This window comes from Aspergillus bombycis, assembly GCF_001792695.1.
Source record: "Aspergillus bombycis strain NRRL26010 chromosome Unknown contig00115, whole genome shotgun sequence".
Taxonomy (NCBI): domain Eukaryota; kingdom Fungi; phylum Ascomycota; class Eurotiomycetes; order Eurotiales; family Aspergillaceae; genus Aspergillus; species Aspergillus bombycis.
In genome coordinates this window covers 1-24,512 of record NW_019170117.1, presented here as the reverse complement: position 1 = coordinate 24,512, position 24,512 = coordinate 1, and the positions used below count along the sequence as shown (strand labels likewise).

The 24,512-nt window shown below is 48.0% G+C and overlaps 8 protein-coding genes across 8 annotated transcripts; 5 read left to right on the top strand and 3 right to left on the bottom strand.

Annotated features, from left to right (window-relative positions):
- Nucleotides 1-426: 426 nt before the first annotated feature.
- Nucleotides 427-1,680, bottom strand: ABOM_010391 (cyclic nucleotide-binding domain-containing protein; the record flags this gene model as incomplete). Its single annotated transcript, XM_022537519.1, has 1 exon — nt 427-1,680. The coding sequence occupies one exon, from the start codon at nt 1,678-1,680 to the stop codon at nt 427-429; it is 1,254 nt and encodes a 417-aa protein (XP_022385015.1).
- Nucleotides 1,681-6,900: 5,220 nt separating this feature from the next.
- Nucleotides 6,901-8,703, top strand: ABOM_010390 (carbohydrate-binding module family 48 protein; the record flags this gene model as incomplete). Its single annotated transcript, XM_022537518.1, has 2 exons — nt 6,901-7,086; nt 7,414-8,703. The coding sequence occupies 2 exons, from the start codon at nt 6,901-6,903 to the stop codon at nt 8,701-8,703; spliced, it is 1,476 nt and encodes a 491-aa protein (XP_022385014.1).
- A 1,892-nt stretch (nt 8,704-10,595) lies between these two features.
- On the top strand, nt 10,596-11,100 carry ABOM_010389 (uncharacterized protein; the record flags this gene model as incomplete). Its single annotated transcript, XM_022537517.1, has 3 exons — nt 10,596-10,807; nt 10,891-10,998; nt 11,088-11,100. 3 exons carry the CDS (start codon nt 10,596-10,598, stop codon nt 11,098-11,100), a joined length of 333 nt encoding a protein of 110 aa, XP_022385029.1.
- A 278-nt stretch (nt 11,101-11,378) lies between these two features.
- On the bottom strand, nt 11,379-13,037 carry ABOM_010388 (phosphatidylglycerol specific phospholipase; the record flags this gene model as incomplete). Its single annotated transcript, XM_022537516.1, has 6 exons — nt 11,379-11,811; nt 11,898-12,106; nt 12,159-12,197; nt 12,247-12,423; nt 12,476-12,889; nt 12,942-13,037. 6 exons carry the CDS (start codon nt 13,035-13,037, stop codon nt 11,379-11,381), a joined length of 1,368 nt encoding a protein of 455 aa, XP_022385030.1.
- Nucleotides 13,038-14,230: 1,193 nt separating this feature from the next.
- ABOM_010387 (VIT1/CCC1 transporter family protein) lies at nt 14,231-15,187 on the top strand (the record flags this gene model as incomplete). The annotated part of the gene is made up of 2 exons (XM_022537515.1): nt 14,231-14,598; nt 14,653-15,187. 2 exons carry the CDS (start codon nt 14,231-14,233, stop codon nt 15,185-15,187), a joined length of 903 nt encoding a protein of 300 aa, XP_022385033.1.
- Nucleotides 15,188-15,778: 591 nt separating this feature from the next.
- Nucleotides 15,779-18,484, bottom strand: ABOM_010386 (uncharacterized protein; the record flags this gene model as incomplete). Its single annotated transcript, XM_022537514.1, has 1 exon — nt 15,779-18,484. One exon carries the CDS (start codon nt 18,482-18,484, stop codon nt 15,779-15,781), a length of 2,706 nt encoding a protein of 901 aa, XP_022385034.1.
- Nucleotides 18,485-19,192: 708 nt separating this feature from the next.
- Nucleotides 19,193-22,625, top strand: ABOM_010385 (putative MFS transporter; the record flags this gene model as incomplete). Its single annotated transcript, XM_022537513.1, has 5 exons — nt 19,193-20,900; nt 21,395-21,925; nt 22,037-22,158; nt 22,218-22,449; nt 22,510-22,625. 5 exons carry the CDS (start codon nt 19,193-19,195, stop codon nt 22,623-22,625), a joined length of 2,709 nt encoding a protein of 902 aa, XP_022385031.1.
- Nucleotides 22,626-23,515: 890 nt separating this feature from the next.
- On the top strand, nt 23,516-24,512 carry ABOM_010384 (putative rhamnogalacturonase; the record flags this gene model as incomplete). The annotated part of the gene is made up of 4 exons (XM_022537512.1): nt 23,516-23,948; nt 24,025-24,103; nt 24,172-24,379; nt 24,443-24,512. Coding segments are annotated over 4 exons (790 nt in total), but the record flags the coding sequence as incomplete, so codon positions are not given.

Sequence of the window (24,512 nt, the reverse complement as noted above, 5' to 3'; positions counted from 1 at the left end):
GATTAACCATGTACATATGTGTATATTGACCACAGTTCAGTGACGAGATCAACATTTCGAGATGGTTGGAAAGAAAAAAGGACGCAGCTGCATGAAGCGGACCAACTGTAGGTATCAAACAGTTGGTCCGACAAAAGAACAGTTTTCCTGCATGTAGCCACCTCCTAAATCACCTTCTTGGATAATGGTGACAAGAAGTACTAAAGACCAGTCATGATTCGCCGACAACGTGGGGAGCTTTTGGGCTCCATCTTTCGTATCAGGAGACAACACCCGACGCTCCCTTCACTAGATCCCTTAGACACCCAAAACAAGACATACAATTAGCAATTAAAGGAAAGATGAAAAAGAAAAAAGGAGACAGGTGATCGCATATCAAGACGTGGGGACATTCACTCCAGCTTCTTCTAAACCGAAATAGAGCTGCTACGAAGCTTCAAGTTTCGGTTGAATCTGTTCATACTCAGCTCTTCTCATGATCTCCTCCACAGGTCCTAATAACCGCTTAAATCCATCCCGACCGAGCTTCGCCACCTTGACATCAGTCTTCGCACTGATGCTGGCGGCTCGGGGTTGGTCGTCTAAAAGAGCAAGTTCTCCAAAGTAATCGCCCCGTTGATAGGACTTCACTGGTCTATCCACGCCTTCCTTGAAAGCATCTGCTTCGCCCGACTCGAGAAGGTAAAAAGCATCGCCTGGATCGCCTTCTTTGATGATAGTAGAGCCAGCTGGAAACTTAATTGCGTCTAGAGCATCGGCAATCTTGGAACGTTCGTATGGCTTTAGGCTGGAGAGGAGCGGAACCTCTTCCAGGAAGGCCTCATACATGCGACGTCGCTGGAATGCAGAGTCCATGAGAATCCTTCGGAATGTGATACGGTCCAAAGCCCACAGGGTACTCTTCGAGTCCGTGGACACAATTGTCGCAGCCCGAGGTGCGTTGTACATGAGAGCCAGTTCTCCGAACGAACCTCCGGGTCCAATTGTACCCGCCTTGGACCCCATTCCATCGGAACCCGATTGTACCGAGCCTGATGGGTGAATGTAGACGTCGAAGTGACCATCTTCCACGATGTAGAAGTAATCGCCTGCATCGCCCTGTGAGATCACTTTAATCCCCTTGGCAGGAATGGGCTTTTCAACCAGAGCATCGACCACAGTCTTAAACTGGTCATCATCAAGGTGGGAAAACAGGAAGTTGCCGCTGACGGCGGTCTTCAATCGGGAGACCTGTTCTTCGGTCTTTGGGTGGTGCGGGGGCACCCAGCTATCTGAACCAGCCGAGGTTGGGTTCAAAGATTCAGCAGACACAGATGTCCGACGACCCAATGCGTAGTTATTCGGGAATCCTTCATTCAAGGTACCCGTCGGGCGAGGTACTTCAGGGTGTTCGTCGAAGTCGTCATGATCTTCATCTCCCTCCCCAGAAGGGTCGGCAAAAGGACTCCTGCGAAAACGGATCCCCCCTCCTTGTTGTTGGTTAAATACATTGCCTCCGAAGAGGTTGTTTCCAGCGGACGATGACGCTGCCGCCGAATTTGCAGTTTGAAAGGTCGGGTCAGTTGGTGACGTCACCTCCCACTCCTCGTCCTCTGAGATCTTTCGGAATGCTGAAGTTTTATCATCTTTTGTGCCCACCTTGAGGTGAGGGCTAGCGCTGGAGAAAGAGCTTTCAGCCATTGTGTCGGCAGTAGGGGCCGGAGGAGATATCTCTCCGGCCACAGGGAAGCGGGGAAGACGTGTGGAAACCGAATACCGCGACTTGAAGCCGCTGGAGAGGAAAGGCGGGCGGAAGTTGGCTGGACAAGGTTAGGTATGAGGTAGCGTGAAGAGGACGGTTGCAAAGAAAGAATGAAAGGAGTTCGGGAAGAAATTAGGACGGTAACAAGAAATGAAAATAGTGATGTGTGAGTGCGCACAGGAGCCTGAACAGCACAGTCAAGAAGGAAGAGGATGAGGGGCGGGTAGGGAAACCGACAGGAAGCACAAGTAGTAATGGATTTGGGGTCTCCGCCCAAAAGTGGGTATCTCAAGGAGAAGTCTAATTGGAGAATCTAAAGACGCAGCGGACCAAAGATGGTGTGGTCTATGATGGACGATTTCCCGAGTGGTAGCTCTGATGGAGACTCCAGTACCACAACGCTTGCGGTGGCTTTTAACGCAGATTTGTTAATTGATAGTGTAATTTCAGTGTTTCAGGAGTGTGTTGTATGGGATGTCCCGTGTAAAGACTGTTTATTCATTTATATCTGTCTTCCCTCTTTTTTTTTTTCTTTTTTTTCTTTTCTCTTTATTCCTGTTTGTGGGTTCAGGAAGAAAACATGTGGCAATAGGGAAATAGCTTCAATTGCGACAAGCTTTGGAGGGGTAACCGACAAGGCTGGTTAAGGTATCACACCTGCACCTCTGCTTTGGGTCGCGTGGAAAGTATCTTGGGATGAGAGAGCGAAGGGAGAATAAAGTAGAAGAGAAATGGAAATCACCTACCTGTGCGCAAAGGAAGTTTTAAAAAAGAAAGCAGAAAAAAGAATCAAACTAAAATAAAACAGAAAAGGGGGACGAGCAAAATAAACCCGAATTTAAATCCACGTCGAAAAAGAAAGGGGGGAGATGATGTTGATGATCGTAGAAAGCCTGAGTTCGGAGGGGGGTTGCAGAAAGGGAGGGGAAAGGACAAGACTCAGGCAAAAAGGTGGGGAGCTGGAATGGAAGTCACGGAAGCTTCGATTCTGTGGCTCAGAGCTTCTTCAACGAAGTTTACTGCGAACCGACTCTTGGATTCTTATGGTGTGGTTTCTTTCCTCCTGAACCGCTTCTACTACTATTATTACGAGAGTCAATCGTCTCTCATGTACTTAATTAGTCTCACGGATAATTAAATCATACTATTTCTATTAGCCAATGCCTGGAACCGATGATGGATCGGATCCTTTTCAAAAGATATGATCATGCGCGCGTTACGACTACTAGTGGAAGGTTTTGCAGCCAGGACCTTAACGGGCTGGGGGATCGCGCGGATCGGTGTCCACATGAACCAATCTACTACTTCAATAGCTGGATGGTGGTTTCAATAGTCTGTCTTGTCAAGAGGGACATCGAATGATCGAATGATCGAATGCATGGGAAAGGAGACGAAACCAGGGCAGAGCCGGTCTTCCGAAGAAGGGAAGCTTTGAATTCATGGAATGTTGTCTGGTGTTTTGTTCCATAAGGATTCCAAGTGTCTTCTAGAAGGAGGCCTGGAGTCACGCTTGACTCCAAAAGGGGGCGGATTCCGTCATACTAACTCCTTCCTTGGCTTCGGTTGCACCACCTTCATCTAAGTATAACTACTACTATTTATTTATTATCCCTTTCCCAGCAATTAATTCGAAATTAATTTATTCCAATCACCTGAAGAATCTCTTGATTGTGATTATGATGCCTATTATCAAGCATTGCACGGTCAAAGTAACTCGGATGATTTAAGAAGCAGGAGCAGCCACTTGCCAATCATGATGTAGTTCATTTCCTGTCCTCTCAATGTTACTGGGTGGCAACGCTTCCCCCACCTCTTCAACCCAACTCGCTGAGGTCATGATTCTACAATAGCTCTTTCTCTCTCTGACGTCTACGGAGTACCGATGCCATCAGCACTCTGAAGAACCTTGGGTCTTTTTGTCGGTCTAGCCAAAAATGCCATATTCAGTTTAGCCTTGTAGATGCCTCCACTTTTACAAGTCATTTATCTGATCAATCCATCTCCCTTTTGGCTTTGGCACGCCCTGAGCATTCCTGACCCCTCACAGCACGCATATATAGAGACCTTCTGTTCAAGTAGTACAATGCCGGTATCCCAAGATTTAGGGCCTGAGTATCCTATCATACTTCCTATCAAAGTCGATGCCACAGTGAGTAATCACATTCTGGCCTTTTGTCTCGGCATCAGTCGAATTAATAAAAAAATATTGATTTTATATTGAGTATATAAGATGATTTAGTAGAATTTTATTAATAATAGGTCAAGGAGTAGATACTCAATTAGGTAGCTTCTCGGTTCAGACAGTACTGACTACTTTTTTTGCTTTGATTGAGGAAGGTCGAAAATGTAAGTTCGATACTAATACGGTTCACCATAGTAGTTCTAGGAAACAGCATCGATAGAAACCTTGGTCTGGTATATTCTTGTCTTCTCTATACACCTTAACCTGTTTATTCATCCGCGTCCAGCATAACTATTCTTAATCTCTCTAGTGGCCTCTCCCCCGGGAACACAGTTTTCATGTGCACTCTAGAAGTATCAGGTATGTTTGAGTTCTCGCTATTATGCCCTTAGTTTGTGTGATTTGTCCGAAACTCGATGTCACGTCGTGTGCGCCATCGTATGCTGCTGGGGGTGTCCTGCACGATCTCACAACATTGTCTCCAGTCGCCTTCAGTGATAGTGGAAGCAGAGGAAATGTAGGACCGTAGTCTCCTTCTATTTATATGACTGGTAAAATTGGATTCCTCATGGACAACATCCATCCCGGAATACCACTAACAGCGTTGTTAGCTATTGGTATTTTCTTTTATTCGCCTTACCTAATTGTATCTGAGAATGGTTCAGCCTTTCCACGGACGCGGTGGTATCGGGGTGTGCCGCCTTAGCTTATTGCCTTACAAATAGGTTATGAGCTATTAGGAATTAGATTTGAAGTAAAAGACTGAAACAGAAAAAACAGGCCAAGACCAAACTTCTGACCTTGTCCAGGCTAATATCATACATTGAATGATAGAACCGAAAAGTTTCAACATTCCATACATTAAGAGCTCTTGCTTGTTCTTCCCAGGATGACGAGCTATCAAGAGCAGAAATGCCTTTCAATGCCAGAGCATCAAATTACATTGTCAACTGGGATAGTGGTGGAGACAAGGAGTAATAGCGGAATTTATTCACAACGAAAGAATGATTTATCTGTCTGATCACAGTCTAATGACATTTATCGTCACGTTTGTCAGCTTAATCCATATCACAGCGAACCAGGTGGCCGGAAAGGGAATTCATGTATCAGCATAGGTAATGGTTCTAGCAACTACGTTGACTGTCATAGTTCGTAACGGCTTCTCTATAATACGCACATAATACCAAGCTCAAGTAGTATATCTCTGTAGGGCTTCGCCTCTGGTCCCCCCCTTTTTTTTAGACCAATGTTAGAACCATATACCATACCGAACTAGACCATTAGTGGGGTGGGGTTTAGATGCCTCTACCGAAGATTTCAGGCTCTACAAAGAGAAATATACGCTCACTGGAGTGAACACTGCACCATCGAGCAAAGGTCGAGCAAAGGGCGCAAGTCGAATAATCTCAACGTCGTTTTTCCCCTAGTTTCTGCCAGAGATCTCGCCTAATCTTATAGACACGGGCTTCATTATGAGATAAGATTGTTGTCATATGAGATTTACGTCTAATCTTGGCTCCTTGGGGGAGACTGATGCGTCAAAGGCGTACTCCTTAGAAGTCCCATCTAAATGTGTATCTTGACGAAGGTTATGGATGGACTCATGTGCCGAATTCAAACAAGGGGGGTTTCTGTCTGAATCGGATTTCAGGAATGTATAAAGTGAGCCTTTTTATGTACTCTTGGTTTGTCTATTACTTTTGTCCAGGATGTAACCGGTACGTATAACGTTACGAAGAGCGATCAAAATGTTCATGGGTCACAACTACTTTCCTTCACTCTATTCTGCATGTCTTTCACATTCTAGAGGTTGTTGACATGCAGGTTTGCCTGGGTTTAATTATGGTGACTTTTTATTTGCTCCGGCAGCCACCCACCTCTATTGCATTTTCCCCCCTTAATTTCCGTTCTTTATTCTTCTTCCAATTTAGCGCAACTAGGTTGGTTGATGTCCGCCGCGCATCGTGGGCAAGTATAACTGTCTTTGGGATATAGCTTCAAAGCTATAGTTGTAATTTGTAGTGTGATGATAAAGAATATTAGGGTGCTTTCTAAATTGAGGATAAATTCAGATAAAAAGCAGGGTATCCCACGCAAGACTGCGTTTCATAGTTTTTTTCGGAAGTTTAATTGAGAGGGTGAATTGCGATATAATAACACGCGATGTCTATATTGCCTGGGAACAAAAACAAATAACCCATACAAAGCATGACAATGAGGTGATAACATCATACCGGATATATATATATATATATATAAGGGAAGGGAGAGATATTGTAGTGTTATGAGAAAACGCTTTAGAAAACTCGTGATTACCATTGCGAGGAACACGCAAAACGTTAAAAAAAAAAGAGGAACATCTCCCAAGCCGGAAACGGCGGCGACCTTCCAAGGTTGTAGTTACAAGGGTACCTTCATTGTAGATTATTGCCGAACACCATAACTAAATAAACCATTGGAGAGATTTTTTTTTTTTTTTTTGGCGTGAAATGACTCATTTTCTGAAAGAAGTCACTAAAATTCCATACTGACAGCTGTCAACAGAGTCTGGACCCCGGTGTTCGTTAGTGGTTTATACTTCCTTGGATCTTAGCTGAAGGGTCTGTGTTACCGCCACCCCGCTTTGGGCCTTGAAAGGATCTTCAGCTTTTCAATTCCCAGCCTCTTCAGGCAGGTTGCATTTCTTGTGAGATTTGTGACCCCTTCTGAGACACAGGTTCACCCCAAATAACAAAGAAGAAATTGGATTCATCAATTCCTCGTCCCCGATCTCTTCGACTACGGTTTCGCCTTCCAATCCCTCTCTGAACCGAAGAGATGGGAAGCTACACGTTTCGATGGTAAGTTGAGCAACCTAATTGAACTCTGTGTGTTCCTCCGATCTGGGATTCCCACTCCAGCCCATGGTCATCTGGATCAATCTCGATGATTCCGGCCGTGTTTCCCTGAGCTGACTCAGGCATCCTTTATTCGGAACATGGGTTCGATTGCATCGCTGACTGACGCACTTCCTGCATGGGAAATTAGGCCTCGCCATGCAAATGAGGTGTTTGTGACCGGAACCTTTGATGACTGGGGTAAGACCATCCAACTCGATCGAAAAGGCGACATCTTCGAGAAAGAGGTCTCGTTACCTGCGACAGAGGAGAAGTTGCATTACAAGGTAAGGGACGAGACGACTCAAGCTTCTCCATGTTTGCTTACTACTACAACTACTACCACACCACTGTGCTTATTTCTTCCCGAGTCCTTCCCGTTCAAAGCCCGATTAGGGAATAGTATGATGTGATGTAGCCGTGGATCGTCTGAGCTTCCATGACGCTGTCCGCGCTCTTGCCGTGTTTCCCTGACGTCATTTGCCGCTTTCCACCTCTCAGGCTCCCATGGATTTCCCTCTTCTTCTTTCCCCGCTCTAGAAAATGCTATAAAGAATCTCATCTTTCACGTCAGCCTGTCGTTGCATGGGATCCACTAACGTCCTCTATCTAAGTTTGTTGTTGACGGCATCTGGACAACCGACCACAGTGTTCCGGAAGAAGACGACGGTAACCATAACATCAACAACGTGCTTTATCCCGATCAGATTCGGACTAAAGACACTACCTCGAGTTTACAAAACGGCACTGCAGTAATGGCTGGCCTAGCCCCCGATTCTACAACGGCTGCATTGGCTGCCGAAGTCCCCAAAGAGTCTCGCAAGGATACCCTAGGCGACGCTGCCTTCTCGTCTGCCGCTCCTGGATCGACTACGGCAGAGCTCGCCAAACATGCCCCTCTCGAACAGCGAGCGAATGTCCCTGGGACGTTCCCAGCGACCCCACGATCGGAAATTGAACAATTCTCTGTGAATCCCATCCCCGCCTCGAGTGGCACGGGCAACCCGATCAAACTAAAGCCGGGAGAGAAGGTGCCTGACCCGAGCACATTCAACAACAACACAATCCACTCTACCGCCCGGACAGACCAAGCCGGCTATGAGCAGGACGCCAGCCATCCATTGACTGGGGGTCAGTCTAAAGAACCCAGCGCATTTGCTGTTCCCCCGGTCTCGAATAATATGATCCCTGAATCTAGCCTTCCCATGGGCCAGGCCAGCCAGGGGACTTCTGACCCTGTCACTATTCAGTCCGCAGCGCCGACATCCACCACTGCAGCTCTTGCTGGTGCTGTTCCTCTTGAGTCTCACAAGAGACAGGCCGACGGTGGCTCTGGCGCACCCGTGGGCGATGTTCCGGAAATGGTGAGGCACTCGATGTCCGAGGCTCACGTAGATCCTGAAGCAGCTGCTGTTCAGGAGGCCGTCGGAGAGAAGAAAGAGATGGAGCATGAACTTCAGCAGAAAGTCCCGGTTGATGAATCGAGAGGCACACCAGCACCCACCACTGGTGTCACTGCTGCAGCCGCTGAAACTGCTCCCCAAGCCACCCTACCACAGCCTGATTCGGCACAGTTATCACCACGGGCGACAACTCCAACGAGGCCCGATACAACTTCCGAAGCGGGGCCGACCGTTACGACTGGGCCTGAGACCACCAAGACATCTGAGGTGTCGGGACCTGGTGGTGGCTCAGCTGCAGCAACGGCTGGTGATACTGGAGCGAGTGCAACCAAGACTGCCGAGCCGACACATCCTCAGGATACCGGCGCGGGGAAGCCGAGTACTCCACCCAAGGACACGGAGCGCAAGGATTCTGGATCTTCGAGTGGTACCCCATCTCAGAAGAAAAAGAGGAACCGCGCCAGTGCATTCTTCCATAAGCTCAAGGAGAAGCTCACCTGAGCTTTTGTACTCCGACGGCCAACTGTATGGTCTTGGCCCGTACCCTGAAACGATCCGTTATTATTACAGTTACGATCATGAGCCAGCAGCCTGAATGATTCAAGACTGGTGGGCGGAGGTGTTGCTTGATTCTTGGTCTGGATACCTTTGTGTTTTGTTGTTTTGCCCGCATGACTTTATACCTACTCTGTTGTGCACAGTTATTGTTACGAGTAATAGGTTAATTTAAGACTAGTGTTTAAGATTGATTGTCGCTCATCATGCTGAGGAATCGCATATAAGTCATTACAATTATATTATACACCCAGCCCCTATCAAATGGGTATAGCATCGCTGACTTTTTGATTTAACGTGACCGGATACCCCAACATACTGTAAGTGCCAAGTCAGTGGGAACAATCCTTTAAGAAAACCCACCAAGTAGAAATAGGATGAAAAAAGAAACGAAAAGAAAAAAGAGCAAACTCACTCCTTGCCCGTCTGGGTCAAACAACAGCCACAAAAGATAGACGCAGGATAACAAACAATCTGCATCCCCGGTGCGTCAGTACTCATATGCCCTCGGAGACCAACCATTACAGATACGAATGTGTACAGTACATACCGCCGCAACAATCGTCACACAGAACCCTAGACCGTCCATTAGCCATTCACCCTGATACATGTCTAGTAGAGGGCATAACACGATCGGTCTATACCTAACGTTGGGCCGAGGACTTTACAGCGACAGGGATTCTGGTCCGTGCCGCATTGGAAGCAAATGGGGAAGATCGGGAGGAAAGGGACGTCGCACATGATTAGGGTTGGTTTTATCGGAGTATGAATTGGGTTTTTTCACTTTGCTGTAAGGGGGGTATAGATGATGGTTTTCTACTGACTGATCACTACTACTTCTACTACGAGAGTGTTTGAGGTACTGGAGGTATGATTCATGATGACGACAGTGGTTGGCATGTAACCTTAGAGCCAAATATCTTCATCAATAGGAAGATTGCAGAGGAGTGTAAGTTAGGTAGATATTTCATGGTTGAAAAGAGGCCAAAGGGAACAAACAGAAAAAGATCCAGAAATTTAGGCTTCTACATTAAAGTAGATATAAAAAGACCGTGGCTTGGCTTCTTCACTGTCAGTATTAGTGTCAGTGTCAATTAAATGTAACTAATCTAGAACCAAGACTGAAGCCTCACAAGCCACACACACACACCATCAAGAGCGCCAACACAGCCACTTCAATGCAAGCCCATAACCAACGATCCAATGGCAATCAAATCCCTCAACCAGGGGCCCTGACAAAAGATGACAAGTATACCCAAAGTAAACATGACAACCTCGGCACGCCCAAACGAGAACTAAAGGAGAAAAAACGAGGGCGCTAAAAGTAGGCATCAATATTCTTCATATTCGATTTTTAACCCCCGCCCCGCTTGCCAACGCTTGGCAATTAGCACAGGGCATTTGGCTGCTGTTTTGTTCATTCTCCTCATTCCTTGGTTTTTTCTTTTCTTTTCTGATTTGTCACCTGGGATGTTTTTTTTTGATTTGGTTTCAGACGCCCTTGTTCTATTTTCTTTACCTTCGAAACGAGAACCCCGGACTTATAAATAGTTGCATCGCAAGGCACCATCCCATTTCTCCCAAGGTCACGATTTAATCTTTTTGGTTCTTAAGCCACGCCGCCACCGCACCTGATCCACTCCCGCTCAGCCCTACGCCTTATTTGATTTAAGAAGGCGGCGACGAGCCATTTCGTCTTATCCTGTTCTTCTCGTTCAGTGAATACTTACTCTACCTACTCAAGTTAACCGATCCCATCGCATTCCAAAACAAACAACCCAACCAACCAACCAAATCACAATCTAAGCCGAGAATAAAGAAAAAGCGAAAGAAAGAATATGGCCCGCGGCAGCCTCGTCCCCCTCATCGTCCTCGTGGTCGTCGTCACCGTCCTCGCCGTGATCGGGTACATCACCTGGTCGATCGTGCAAGAAGTAACGCGCAACACGAAGTCCAAGATGGAAAAGAAGAACGTGGTATGGACGAAGGACGGCATGAAGGTTGGAGTGAAGGAGTTGAATAATGAGGATTATCAGGACCGGACCCAGAGGTTCGTTTTTTCTTTCCCCCCTCTTCTTTTCGGGGGTTTCTGGGCTTGTATCGTTTGATCCTTGGTTGCTAATAATGGGACAGTGTTCTGGTGAATATGTGGAACCATACTGCGTTTCCTGCTTATAAGAGTCGGTTGTGGAATATGACGCAGCCGGCGGCGGAGGTGCAGGAGGCGGAGAGGAGAAGGGGGTACGTATCCTATCCTATTCTATTCTCTTTTCTATTCTTTCCTTTGGGGGTGCTGGTTGGGGATCTTTGCTGACGTGTACTGGATTTAGGTATTCGAAGTAGATTTTCCCTTGCCTGTTTCTGAGGCGAAGGTGTTTGTGAGCTTGATTATACCGACGTCGTTATTTTATATCGTTCATGCGTTCTGTTGTGATACCCATCTCTTTGGTGAGAATCACCTCAGAATGATTTTACTCTTTTCTGATCTTCGCTCTTGCCAGTTTTCATGTCATGTTATTTCTATTCTATTCTATCATTTCTTGGGCATGATGATACGACGTATGAACGAAAAGAACGTTTATGAATACAAATGAAGTGAATAACTTTGACATATTTCATGATCATGGCCGGTTCGCGTAGTAGCTCTCGTCCTGATTCAACAGGTAGAACGGCTCGGGCTTTGGCTCCCAGCTTTCGCCGTACCATACAGGTTTGCTGAGCGTCTCTGGCGTGTCCTCGCGCTTGGTGTTGGAGAAGACGTGCTCGAAGGTCTTGGCCCACTGCACGCGATTATTGAGGCCCTCCAGTTCCCAGAGCTCCTGCAGGAAGTGCAGCATGGAGGTGTGGGTGTACGCTGAGTTGTTGGTGTACATGGTGCCGTCGTTGTGGATGAGGGTGTTCGGTTCGATGTATGGCGAGATAATGAACGCAGGAACGCGCACACCAAGACGAGTGAAGTCATAAGTAACGGGGCGGCCCTCTGATTCTCCGTCAAACCCGATGCCATCTTCAGGCTGGGGAACGTTGACGGGCGGCGGTACATAGTCCGCAAAGCTCCGTGCTCGTCAAAGTTGATGATGATCAAACTAAACAGTGGGTCAGTTATGACGTTCGAAACGACGCATGTAATGGAATCGTACACATTATCCCAATACTTGGATCTCCGGACTGCATCGTATAGGTGCTTGATCATTTGCTCGCCAGCTGCCATATTGCTCTTCGGGTGCATCGAATCTATGCTGCAACATTCAGGGTTGATATAAGAGAATGCTGGCAGTGTGCCTTCCTCCAGATCACGGTAGAAGTCACTGGCGTGGGCTAAATTGTCTATCGCATTGTCTTGGACCCACTGTGGACTGTTAGCTGGCTTTTGTACCTTACGGTGAATGCCATTTTCTTACCTTGTACATCCACCCATCAATAATATCGGTTTCATAGTACTGGAACAGCATTAGCTATTGGAGACCTAGAAATAGTGGACCACATTACATTTTTCCAACTGATGTTCTTGTTGCTAAGCGATTCAAAGATTGAAGTCGCACAAGTAGTGCCCGTTACGTTATTGAAGAACCCTGCGGCTTGGTCCGTATTATCGACGTATCCACAGGTCGAGCCTGAGGTAGCAAATTGACGGTTCGGGTTGGTAGGTCCAGGGTGTTCCGCAAACTGTCCCGTCAGTCACGTCCACCAGTGTATGAAGGTTGCACAATATGCTCACATAGGAATCCCAGAACGCGAAATTCTGGGCAATCTCCGCAAGAGTCGAGGATTTCTTCTCATCATAAGCCTTGATGACAAACGCCGACTCTCCTGGGGTCGCATGGTATTTCTCTGACTGGCGTTCGATAAAGCCGCCCATGTTAGGGACGTCGTCATTTGTTGCATTCCATTTCCGGTAGATTTGATATGTCACCCCGGCGAACTCGTGATCCGGATCTTCCAATGGCACTTCCGTCTCGTAAGGCCCGGCGCATATATCGAGAGGCTCGCCCCAAACTGTCCAGTTGGGGTTAGTGTATTCATTACAGTATTTCCTATTGCGCAGGTTGTCAATATCTGGATGAAAGTCCCAGTACCCGGCAATGTTGGAAAAGGAATGATTCTCCATCATCAAGTAGACTACATGTTTGATCTAATAAAATTAGATCTTCGTTTAGTCATGGCGACAGGGATGATTAACGTACGTTTGACCGGAGCTGGCCCCAGACATCTTTGTGGGCTTCATGAGGTAGAGCCGAAGTAGCTGTTGCTAGTGCTAGGATCAACCAAGTCCACTGCATCTCGTCGTTCGTTTCTCAACATCGCGAGACCTATCGCAGGGCTCGACGCGCGATATTTATTCCCATACCGCATGGTATTTCGTTGCGCCACACCGGTAGGGCGTCACATTCCAGAGCGAAAAGGGACGGTCCACCTTTCATCGTCAGGATCTCTTTCCCAACAGAATTCTTGGTAGGAGACATCATCGGGAAAGATCAGCTGCGGCCAGTTCATGCCATGTGAGACATCACTGCAACATGTTGATCAAGTGGAAGAGTGCTACGGCGGTCTCCGGAGGTCGCGCGAGGAATTGCGAAAAACGGGATAGAGCGGGCGGACCCTTGCGTCGAAAACGAGCACTATTGAACTAGTGAGTATATTAGTGGGGTACCACCGCGTTAATAATGTAATATGTCCCCTTGGAATTCTTCCATGCTCGGTTGAGTATGTTGCAAGAACTCAAGACTCCATCGGACTGCTAGTACTAGTAGTAGTAAGTCGCATCTGCAATGATGAACATGCAGGATGCAAGGACAAGTTCCGTATCACGTCGGAATCCATTGCGCTGTGGTACCCTCGGGAAGTGGTCAGACCAGTCGTCCTGCAGTGGTGGATCAGCCAGCATCCAGAGGTTAGATATGACTCCAACATGATAGGTCCAAGGCGCCGGTCCGATGGGCCCTTGCGAAGGGAGGACTAAGCCTGAAGTGGGATAGGTGCCTGAATCCAAGCTTTCCAGGCACCCCACCCGCTTCTCTGGGGATTTGGACGAATCACGTCCCCACGTGCCAAGAGATCCCCTCATTTGAGGCAAATGACCGCTTCTTCACCTCACGCACGTTGTTGGTCATTCTCCCTTAATAGGCTCTGTGGCAGGTGACACTGGAGCAAGTCGGCACAAGCTCTTCTCAAATGTGCACAATTCCCACTCGCGGTGGAGCATACCTCCAATGCTTGTTACTAGGGTATATGTCCCGTGGTGCTCTCATTTGATCAGACTCTCTCGCTCCTTATCGGAGGTCCTCTGTCGTTGATACTTCATTGTGACACTAGACAATAGTGCGATCCACCGGGAGTAGAACATTTTTACGTACATAATTATATAAACCCGTCTTCCCGTCAGCGTTCCCGACATCACTTGACTCTCTTTCGAAAGGTCCGCACTGTACATAGTCCTAGTATTCCAGGTCGTCACACACACCACCATACCACCATGTCAATTTCCTCCATCAGGGGACTCCTCTCCAGCTACTCCCCCGTCTCGGAATTCTCGCCGGACTTGGAGAAGGAATACCAACTACCCCTTCGAAATGGATCGTCGAGCGACCTCGAGTCTTCAGCCGACGAGGCAAAGCCCTGTCGGCCAAAAACGGAGAAAGCGGACTCTAAAGTCATCGACGGTCGACTGGTATCGGATGCCATCATCGGTCTTTCCGACGGTATGACGGTGCCTTTTGCATTGACTGCTGGGCTGTCTGCGTTGGGAGACACAAAAGTCGTGGTATTCGGTGGAATGGCTGAACTCATTGCGGGTGCCATATCCATGGGTCTAGGAGGATATTTGGGAGCAAAAAGCGAGGAGTAAGTAGAACCCGCATGATCTCAAAGGCCGCTTTCACTAACATGTCTGTGCAGGGAATCCTACCGCGCCACATTAAAGGAGACTGAAAGCCAAACCATGACAGATCCATCCGGGGTGACGGACACAATTTCCGATATCTTCGCGCCTTACGACCTTCCTCCCCACCTCGTCTCCGAACTCACCAGACATCTTTCGACCTCCCCGATGCTACCATCTTTTCTCATGAATTTCCATCATACCCTTCAAGAACCTTCCGGATCACGCGCCTTTATCTGCGCTCTGACAATCGCCCTGGGCTATTTCATCGGTGGCTTCATCCCGCTACTCCCCTACTTTTTCGTTGGGCCTAACGATGCCTTTATTGCGCTGCGTTGGTCCATCGCTACTATGGTTGTGGCGCTGTTCCTGTTCGGTTATGGCAAAACTTGTTTCGTAAGCGGCTGGAAGGGTGGTCGGAATGTTCGACGCGGACTCATAGGTGGTTTACAAATGGTCTTGGTTGGCGGTGTTGCAGCAGGATCTGCCATGGGTTTGGTCAAGGGTTTCCAATTAATGGCTTCTGGTGGCAGTGATGGAGGAGAACAGTAATACTCCATCTACACCTTTTGCTTTTATTCTGTGGCTTGGCTTGGTTTCGGCGTTATGGGGTAAAAAGACATTGGGCATGGTAACTGGGGCGAAGGAACTGGGTATATATTTATAAAAAACTATAAACTTAAATAAGAAAATAAAATAAAAAGTTCAAAATATTTTACAAATTTTATTTTACAAAGAATGTGAGGACTTGCAAACTGATACTAAAAGCGACCACTATAGCGGCTATCTATGGCCGTATTTCTACTGTAACTCCCAACTTCTAGCCGCTGCTCTAAACATCCTGTTAACTATGTGTTTTGCATCATTATTCTACATCATGGAGCAGACTACAAAGACTCACTCGGTCTGTGATACTCTTGCAAGGGAGCACCTTGGCGGCAATGTCATCCCGGTAGCTGTGCAGGGGCGTGTGCATCTGTACCGTCTTCGCTGGTCGCTCAGTTTCGCCTTAAGTCTACATCTGGCTCAAACTATTTACAGCGATTTTGCACATGTATTACCGTCTGCGCCGTACGATGGAATGCCGACTAGCTATAAATGTAGCACCGAATGATGGTTACAGAATGCCGAAAACTGTCAGTGCTATGCTAAAGCTCTTCTCACCAAAGCAAGATTCTGGATCGCCGCCAGACCATAAAGCGACGAAAGATTGGTTGATATCCAGTTTGCTTCCTCAACATTGACTGGGACGAGACATCCGGTTACCGACCGGCTGACCCATGGCAAATCTGGCGCATAGCCATCACCATTATAGAACTCTTTCCAGGAACGGTGCCCTAAAACCGAGTCTTCTAGGCTATTGGCCGCATATGCTGTCAAACGAGAATGTCCCTGGCGCAATATCAGATTTCCAAAACCTACCCCGTACCTCTGTACCTGTTCCTCTGCGGTGGCATTGAAATAAAGACAATAATCCACCCATGCTTTTTCAAACCCTCTCGGTAAATCACTGGCTAGGCAATCGATAAGCACCGCGCAGATCTCGAACAGGCCGAACATGGCGGAAAGATGGGAGATTTGGACGACTCCTTGGTTTGATAAATCGTGAGAGGGAGAGTGGATTTGCCCTGTCTGGGTGTTGTAAAGAGCCATTCCAGTCACAAAGCCATTGTGGAGCTGAGATATGCCCGCCATGGACGAGAACAATTTGCTTTTCGCCTCCTCCCAACCGGGTGCTCGTCTCTCCCAGGCGATGAGCCATGCTGCTGCAAAGGCTGACCAATCGGTTCCCAAAGAGATGGATACAGCCTCAGTGGTAGGTTTATAAGATGCTTTATCCGTTCGTACCTTACGGTATGGGTCTAGAATTAAGAAAGTTTTTTCTGCCCACAGTGTCTCGTCTAGCAGCTCGCCAGTGCGCTCATCGCCTCCCGTGAGGTAAAAGAAGATCCATCTATACAAGGCGTTCGATATTCGAGCTTGCTTGCAGCTATCGCTCCAATGCTGGACCCCGTGTCGGGTCCCAAGCCCTTTCCATGGCCCGATATGGTACACGTCCACCTCTCCTGTGTGCCTGGTAAGGGCTTCGGCTAGACGGTATACGTCCTTCCTGCTCGTCCGCAAGAAGTATAACCAGAAGAACAAGTCAGGAGAGAGTTCAGAGTTGTCCCAGGCATAGCCTCCTATATCATAGCACCAGGAGTGGCGGTCTCCGTCGTAAGTGTGCATGATGTCCCCATGGTCCCAGAAGCCGTACCATCGGCGCTGAGATATCTGTGTCTTGTAAAATTCGAAAAGAAAGTCAAGGTTTCGGTTAATCTCCGCTTCTGCAGGTGTGGTATTCTCTGTGGGTACACCCCTTGACCAAAATGTGCCTAATACGCCTGTTTCCAGGATATACTCAGGGTCTGGAATCACCACCGGTGGGTCCCGCATATACTGTACCGAACTGCTTAGCTGTGCGGACGTGGGGGTATGGTCAAAAGCAAAAAGAAAGATCTCGTTCGTCCGTGCAATTCCAACAGGCGTTCCTGTCCGATGTTCCCAGTCTTCATATGTGATGCGCAGGGCATCAAGCTCCTCATCATAGGTTTCTTGCGCCAGTCCGTCATGGTATGGGCGGAGATCCATTGCTTCTGCGGATGGACTGTACAACCACAGCGTGATTTCTCCAGTGGCTTCGGCGGCATTTCGAATATCTAAGCCGGTTGGGTATCGTTCCCAAAAATAACGCATTCCTAGCCCTAGACCTCCTCGAGTTGCACCACCAAGGTATCCAAGCCCGCCAGCTTGAGTACCGCCAGGAATATTGACCCAGCTGTGACCTGATGCAGTTCTTTTCTTCATAGTATATCCGTCTGGTGATAGTTGGGAAATACTGTAATCATTCCAGCACGGCACCCACTGCATATAATCTCCAACCTCGCCAAGCCAGGTATCCATAGGAGGAAGAGGTTCGCCGTTAATCTGAGCCGTGCGGACACTTGATCCTGGATTTCTGCGAAGGCCGGTAACACCCTGTACGGCCTCCCCAAAAATGCCATCATCAACACCTGCGAAACGGACGTGCCGGTTGCAAGGTAATTCATCCTCCAACGGAACATCAAACTGGATACCGATGCCCTTGATGAAACTTGTTTGTGGGTCTCCATCATACGTGATTGTATGGACAATCCGGATGGAATCTGAATTATAATATAGATAAAATCGCAGAATGAAAGGGAGCCATGGTGCCTGTGAGCGGCTGTTAATATCAACCGCACGGTGGTTTCCGCGTACGGTCAATAGAGCCCTTATGGGGCCTTCCTGGTCAATATTTACGCTTTCAATGTTGCTCAGAAATTGGTGGCTATCTGACTTTTCTGTCTCCGTTGGAGGTGATGCTTGTGAGCGCACTATCAGTCGGCCATTTTGGCCAATTGTCGTCCCATTGCTCAGGACGATACTCTTGATTAACTCCGAGCCGGTGGTAGGAAAAATCACGCGGACCTTGCCAGTGTCAACCTCTATGAATCCTGTACAGGCATCCTGCTTGATCAAAATACCTGCGTTAACAGGCTCAAGGTGGTTAGGCGTCGTTGGGATTGCTTCCACTGAATAGCTGCTAGCCATGTCGGTGCCGGCCGCAAAGGCATGCGCAGTCCATTTGATTGACCCATCTGGCCAGTACGCGATTACCCATGATTGTAAAGCGATGGATCCATTCCTAGGACTAGAACAAGCGAACGTGGTTCTGCCAGGCCAATACTTCCCACGGGGCCAGGGGACGCCAACAGTCGCACTAAATTTATCTTTAATATAATGCCGTTCAAGACATCGGAGCGTGACACCTTTGTTATTCGTCGACATATTATGATATATCGCTCTTGAGTAACGTGCTAGGATGTAGCTCTGGGGGGCCGTTACTTTCAGTTGTTGTCTAGGGTGGTTAGCCAATTTGAAGGGTAATATCTTCTTGCCTTCTAGATGAGCTATCGACTCATTGTCAAAAGAGGGTTCCCAACGTGTTCAATTTATCCACCAACCATAAGCTGGAAGCTTATCAAGAAATCTTGCGAAAACCAGCTACTGGTTGATTCATAGAGCCAATTTGCACTAAGCGTTGAGGCGGAGGAGTCGGGCTATGAGAACAATCTGGTGAGCGCTGATGCCATACGCACTTACATGACGAGCAATGCCCTAACCGCAATTTCTCTACACCGAGCCATTGTCCAGCTCGCGTTTTATTTTTCTATCCCTCGTTATTAGCCGTTGACTGTCATTTTGGCATGAGCGCTCAGGGATAAATCGGTATGATACTATTATCGTCTGGCCTACCGGGACAGCACTTCGTCGATTGCACCATCAAGCTCTGGGAGCACTCCATTCTTAATGACTATTGCCAAAAAGTACGATAGAGATAAAGCATCACGGACAATGCTAGCCATATTATATAACCGATACATTCCCTGCCCGTATAATGCGGTCGACCAGCCAGTCCTCGTTTGCTTTACGCTGAGCCTGAACCGGTTCTCTTGGGACTGTATCTGTTGATCTTGGTCCAAGGAAACTACTAGGATGTCGACTACATCGGATTCAAGTCATTTGAACGATAAAAATCGGCCAGGAAGCCCCCAAGCCAACCAACATAAGACCGGGGATATTCAGAGCACTGAAGTGGCGAAAGATGGAACACATATCAATCTTGTTGAGCCGGAAGATGTACCTGAATACAGTACCTTCCTGTCCATCTTCTACTCAAAGAAAAAGTCGGTCGACCTCGATGCTATTGCTACTACGAGGAGTGTGTTCGATGACCCGAATCTGGCCAAATATTACCAGCCACATCCGCAATACGAGAATTTACATCGATTTGACCCTTCTGAAAGATGGACCTACCGTGAGGAAAGATCGGTGCGCCGGAAAACAGATCTGAAGATTTTTCTTTGGATCCTGGTTATGTTTTTTGGGCTCAACATTGATCGGGGTAACCTGGGAAATGCTGCTGCGGATAATCTGTTGCCGGACTTGAATATCAACACCAACGACTACAACAACGCGCAAAACATGTATCGAATCGGCTTTTTGATTGCGGAGATTCCTTCACAAATGATCGGCAAACGGATTGGCCCGGACCGATGGATTCCCATTCAGATTATTCTATGGAGTTTGGCATCCGGTGGGCAGTTCTTTATGCATAACAGAGCAGGATTCTTTGCCTGTCGGTTCTTTCTTGGGTTCTTCATGGGAGGTTTCATTCCAGACGCCATCCTGTACCTCTCATATTTCTACAAGAAAACCGAGATGCCCGTACGCTTGGCGTGGTTTTGGTTTGTTGACTCGATGTCCGGAGTGATCGCCTCGTTCATCGCCTACGGTGTCTTGCATATGCGTGGCGTACAAGGCCGCGAAGGATGGAGGTGGCTCTTTCTTATCGAAGCCTTGATAAGTATAGTGATTGGTTTCTTGAGTTTCTTGTTTCTCGTTCCAGGCCCCACGCAGACAGCAACCAGGTGGAATCCCAAGGGATACTTCACCGAGCGAGAAGAGAAGATCATTGTCAACCGGGTCCTGCGTGATGACCCATCGAAGGGAGACATGCATAACCGTCAGGCGTTGAGCTTGAAAATGCTTTGGCAGAGTTTGAAGGACTATGATCTCTGGCCAGTCTACATCATCGGTATCCTGTTCGAGATCCCTACCTCACCACCAAAGACATATCTCAGCTTATCGCTGAGGGCCATCGGCTTCAGCACCTTCCAAACCACCTTACTTGGCATTCCGGTGACCGTTTTCGCAGCAATAAATCTGCTGATCATCACTGAGTTGTCCGAGCGGTTCAAACAGATCTCTATATTCGGAATTCTGACCCAACTCTGGTCTCTTCCTCTCCTCATTGTTCTGTATACCTCGGCTAGTACGCTATCCCACTGGGGGCTCTACGCGGTTACTTTTGTCCTTCTTGGCTGGCCTTCTATTCACGCTGCACAAGTCGGGTGGTGTTCTCGGCTAAGCAATGCGGTCCGAACGAGGGCTGTCAGCGCTGCTCTCTATAACATCACTATTCAGCTTTCCGGGATTGCGTCTTCGAATATTTACCGCGAGGATGATAAGCCATACTATCATCGGGGAAACTCGCAGCTGATTGCCATCAACGTCGCGACTATTGTAGCATACGTGCTGGCAAAGCTCTACTATGTGGCGAGGAATAAGTGGAAACGCGCCAAATGGGATGCAATGACGACAGAGCAGAAGTCTCACTATCTTGAGACGACTAGTGACCAAGGTAACAAGAGGCTGGATTTCCTGTTTGATAGCTAGATGTGGGCCGCAGAGGACAGCAAAGCTGGGATGAACTTTAGGATAGATAACCCTGTCATTACATAGAGTCAGATGAGTCGACTGTATTAGACTATTACCTTTTTACTAGCTCTAGACACTACTCTAATGATTCCCTGTCTGATGGCATAGCATCAATGCAGCTATAATGACGCGAGAGCATAAGCCCACCAATAATGGCAACTCTTCAATTTAGTCTTAGGATATATTAACAATGCGCGAACCCTACACACGGCGAGACACAAGGATAGAAGAAATACTTAATCTATCTCAAATAACCCCCCAACCATAAGCAGAGGTCCTCTCTTACTATCCTAAAGAGTCCTCCCAAATATTCTGCTCAAAATGCCAGCCCCCGAACCCCAACTCACCCTCCCCGAACGTCCCCCAAACCTCCCACACCCCGAGTATCAAACACCCCGGGGCGTCTCTCCCCTCCAGTCCGTCCGCGCCGCAGGCTCCAATACCCAAATTACACCCCCTTCAAGCTCCCCAACCTCATCGAAAGGCCCTTCACAGACCGCGGCCTGTCCGCAGACCCAACCAAGTCCCGCCTCCTGAAAGCAGCCACGGCCATCACGCACCTGACCCCCGAGATCGGCACCGAGCTCGCCGGCCTCCAGCTGAAGGACCTCACAGACGAGCAGAAAGACGACCTCGCGCGGCTAGTCGCCGAACGGGGTGTCGTGTTCTTTCGTGACCAGGACCTGGATGTGCACGAGCAGATCGCCTTCGGGGCCTACTTTGGCGATCTGCATATTCATCAGATGGCCGGCATTATCCCGGATTTGCCCTGGGTGCATCCGATCCACAAGGATGAGACGGCGGTCAATGGGAGGTCGCATCAGATTTGGCATTCGGATGTGAGTTATGAGATTCAGCCGCCGGGGTTGACGCTGTTGAAGATGGATACTTTGCCCAATGCGGGACCGAGGGGGGGTTGGCTGGCGGGGATACTATTTGGGCTAGTGGGTATGCCTTATATGAATGTGAGTTCAGTTTTTTTTTTCTATCTTTCTTTTCTTGGGTTGTGAACAAGGACGTTGGATGGCTTAAGGCCAAGGCTAATGGATTGGTTGCCAGCTCTCTCGCCGAAGTTGAGGTCTTTTCTTGAGACTCTAGAAGCCAAGCATAGTGGTCTCGAGCAAGCGGAAAAGGCGCTCCGGACGAGCGGTTGCCTGAGGAGGGATCCTATTGAGACCATTGTAGGTTATCGCATCAGTGTTGGTTATTGAATAACCTAACATAAAGCTCACACAACCAGCACCCTGTCGTTCGTACACACCCCGTTACAAAGTGGAAGACGCTGTACGTCAACGAGAACTTCACCAAGGAGATCGTCGGTCTTGAGAAGAGAGTGGGGGATGGTATCCTTGACGCTCTGTACCGGACTGTCGCTGAGGGCTACGAGTTCCAGGTCCGATGGAAGTGGACCAAGAACGCTGTTGCTATTTGGGATAACCGGGCTACTTTCCATACGGGGATTTTTGACTACTGTAAGTATTGTAGACAGGTCCGTTGTTTTACTTTGGGGGGTTTACTAATTCGATGTACAGTTCCTCATCTAAGACACGGTTTACGGGTTGCTCCACAGGCCGAGAAGCCCTATCTTGATCCTGAGTCTAAGACCCGGAAGGAGGCGTTGCAGCAGGAAACAGAGAAGAGCAACTAAATTAGAATACCTAGAGTGGGCAATGGGATCATCTGTATTATTGCTTCTAGATACTACCTACCGTATTCTGTAATTGCAAGTTAACCAAGCCATCTTGGCATTTGGTATGGTTCGATCAGGACCCAAAGTATTAGGGCTCGATATGACCGGATGCGGAATCAATTACCGCAAGTTAATATAGTGTATTGCCTCATTTTTCTTATCAAGACGATTTAATTACCTCAAATTTCGCATCATATCCAGAAAACCTCCATCTGCGGGACAGCTTCCGCCGCAGATGATATCATTTCCTCGCATATGAGCTCACGCAAGATAGCTGAGCAAGTTAGCATAAGCAACAAATATCCCCTTGGCACTGCGGGATAACGGTTAAATTGGACAAGCTTCTGCATCGGTGGAATGAATCAATCAAGCTTTAGCTTAACTGGCATCATAATGTCGGCCATGTCGCAATCCACGTGCTTATCGTCCTGCATGAAACTTATATTAAAGTGATGACTTGATCGACTCTAAAATCACGACAACCTGTCCTGATGCTCTGAATAGGTTGGATAATACTGTCATGTCATATTTGGAAGGATTTTAGGTCGGATATCGGTTATTTTATCCAATGCTCGGTTGATACGTCCTTGAGGGTATCTGCTGTATAGATTAGTAGCAAACTAGCAAGTCCAGCCCTAACACGAAGTCAGAGTATGCGCCGAATACTCCAAACCGTAGTCCCATGTCGCAATTCATGTATAGTACTTTGAGATATAGTGTATTAATTCTAATTAATAATATATATAAGAAAACAAAAATATCTAAAATTATAAAACTCACACCCCAGAGCCGACAACAATCTCCCATTGCATCGAGCCCAGCACCAAAGCCCAAACCAACCAGCAATGATGCGCTCACTTCTCCTCCTCCTCTATTCCACCCTCACCGTCGGTCAACTCATTGGCCCCGTAGGCCCAACCACGCCCCTCTCCGAAAAAACCACCGAATGCAACATCCTATCCTACGGCGCAGTCGCCGATAACAGCACAGATATCTCCACCGCCCTCGAGACAACCTTCAACGACTGCGTGCGCCCCAACCCAGGAAGTCGACTCGTCGTCCCAGAAGGCCAGTACCTGCTCAGTCGGGGCGTGGTGCTCAGCAATGCCACAAACTGGGCCTTCCAGCTGGACGGACTGATCACGGCCGCGTACGGCGGGAGCTGGGAAATTGAGCGTTCGTTAATCCTCCAGGGCTTTGCTGGTGTTGACCTGCTTAATGCGACTATTAATGGAGAGGGTGACCATAAGTTTTTGTTAGATGTTTTGGTGATTGTTAATGGTGAGTATCTTTTTTTTTCTCCATCTTGCGGTGATATGTACTATATGTGTGGTTAGGGGCTGATGGTGTTGTGTAGCCGTTGATTTCGAGTTTTATTCTTCCAATGGATTGGGCGCGTTTCAGGGACAGGGGTATCTGTATCGGAATTTGAACAAGTATGAGGATTCAGCTTCTTTCAGATGTCCAGTGGTCTTGAATCGATTTGATCTAATTGAGACTATAGCACGGATCGACCCCGTCTCGTCCGCTTGATCTCTCCGACAAACGCCTCCGTCCATGACCTGATCCTGGTCGATAGTCCCAAGTTCCATATTATCCTGGACTTCGCCGTGAACGTCGAAGCGTACCATCTCACGATCCGAGGAGCCAACCTGGGCAGCTATGATGGTATCGACGCAATCGGGACGAACTACTACATCCACGACAACGAAGTATATCCCATCCCATCCCACTCACCCCCCAACCAAGAAACGTGTATTAACTCAATGCCCAAGGTAACCAACCGCGACGAATGCGTCTCCGTCAAAAGCCCCTCCCACCACGCCCTGGTTGAGAACCTAGTCT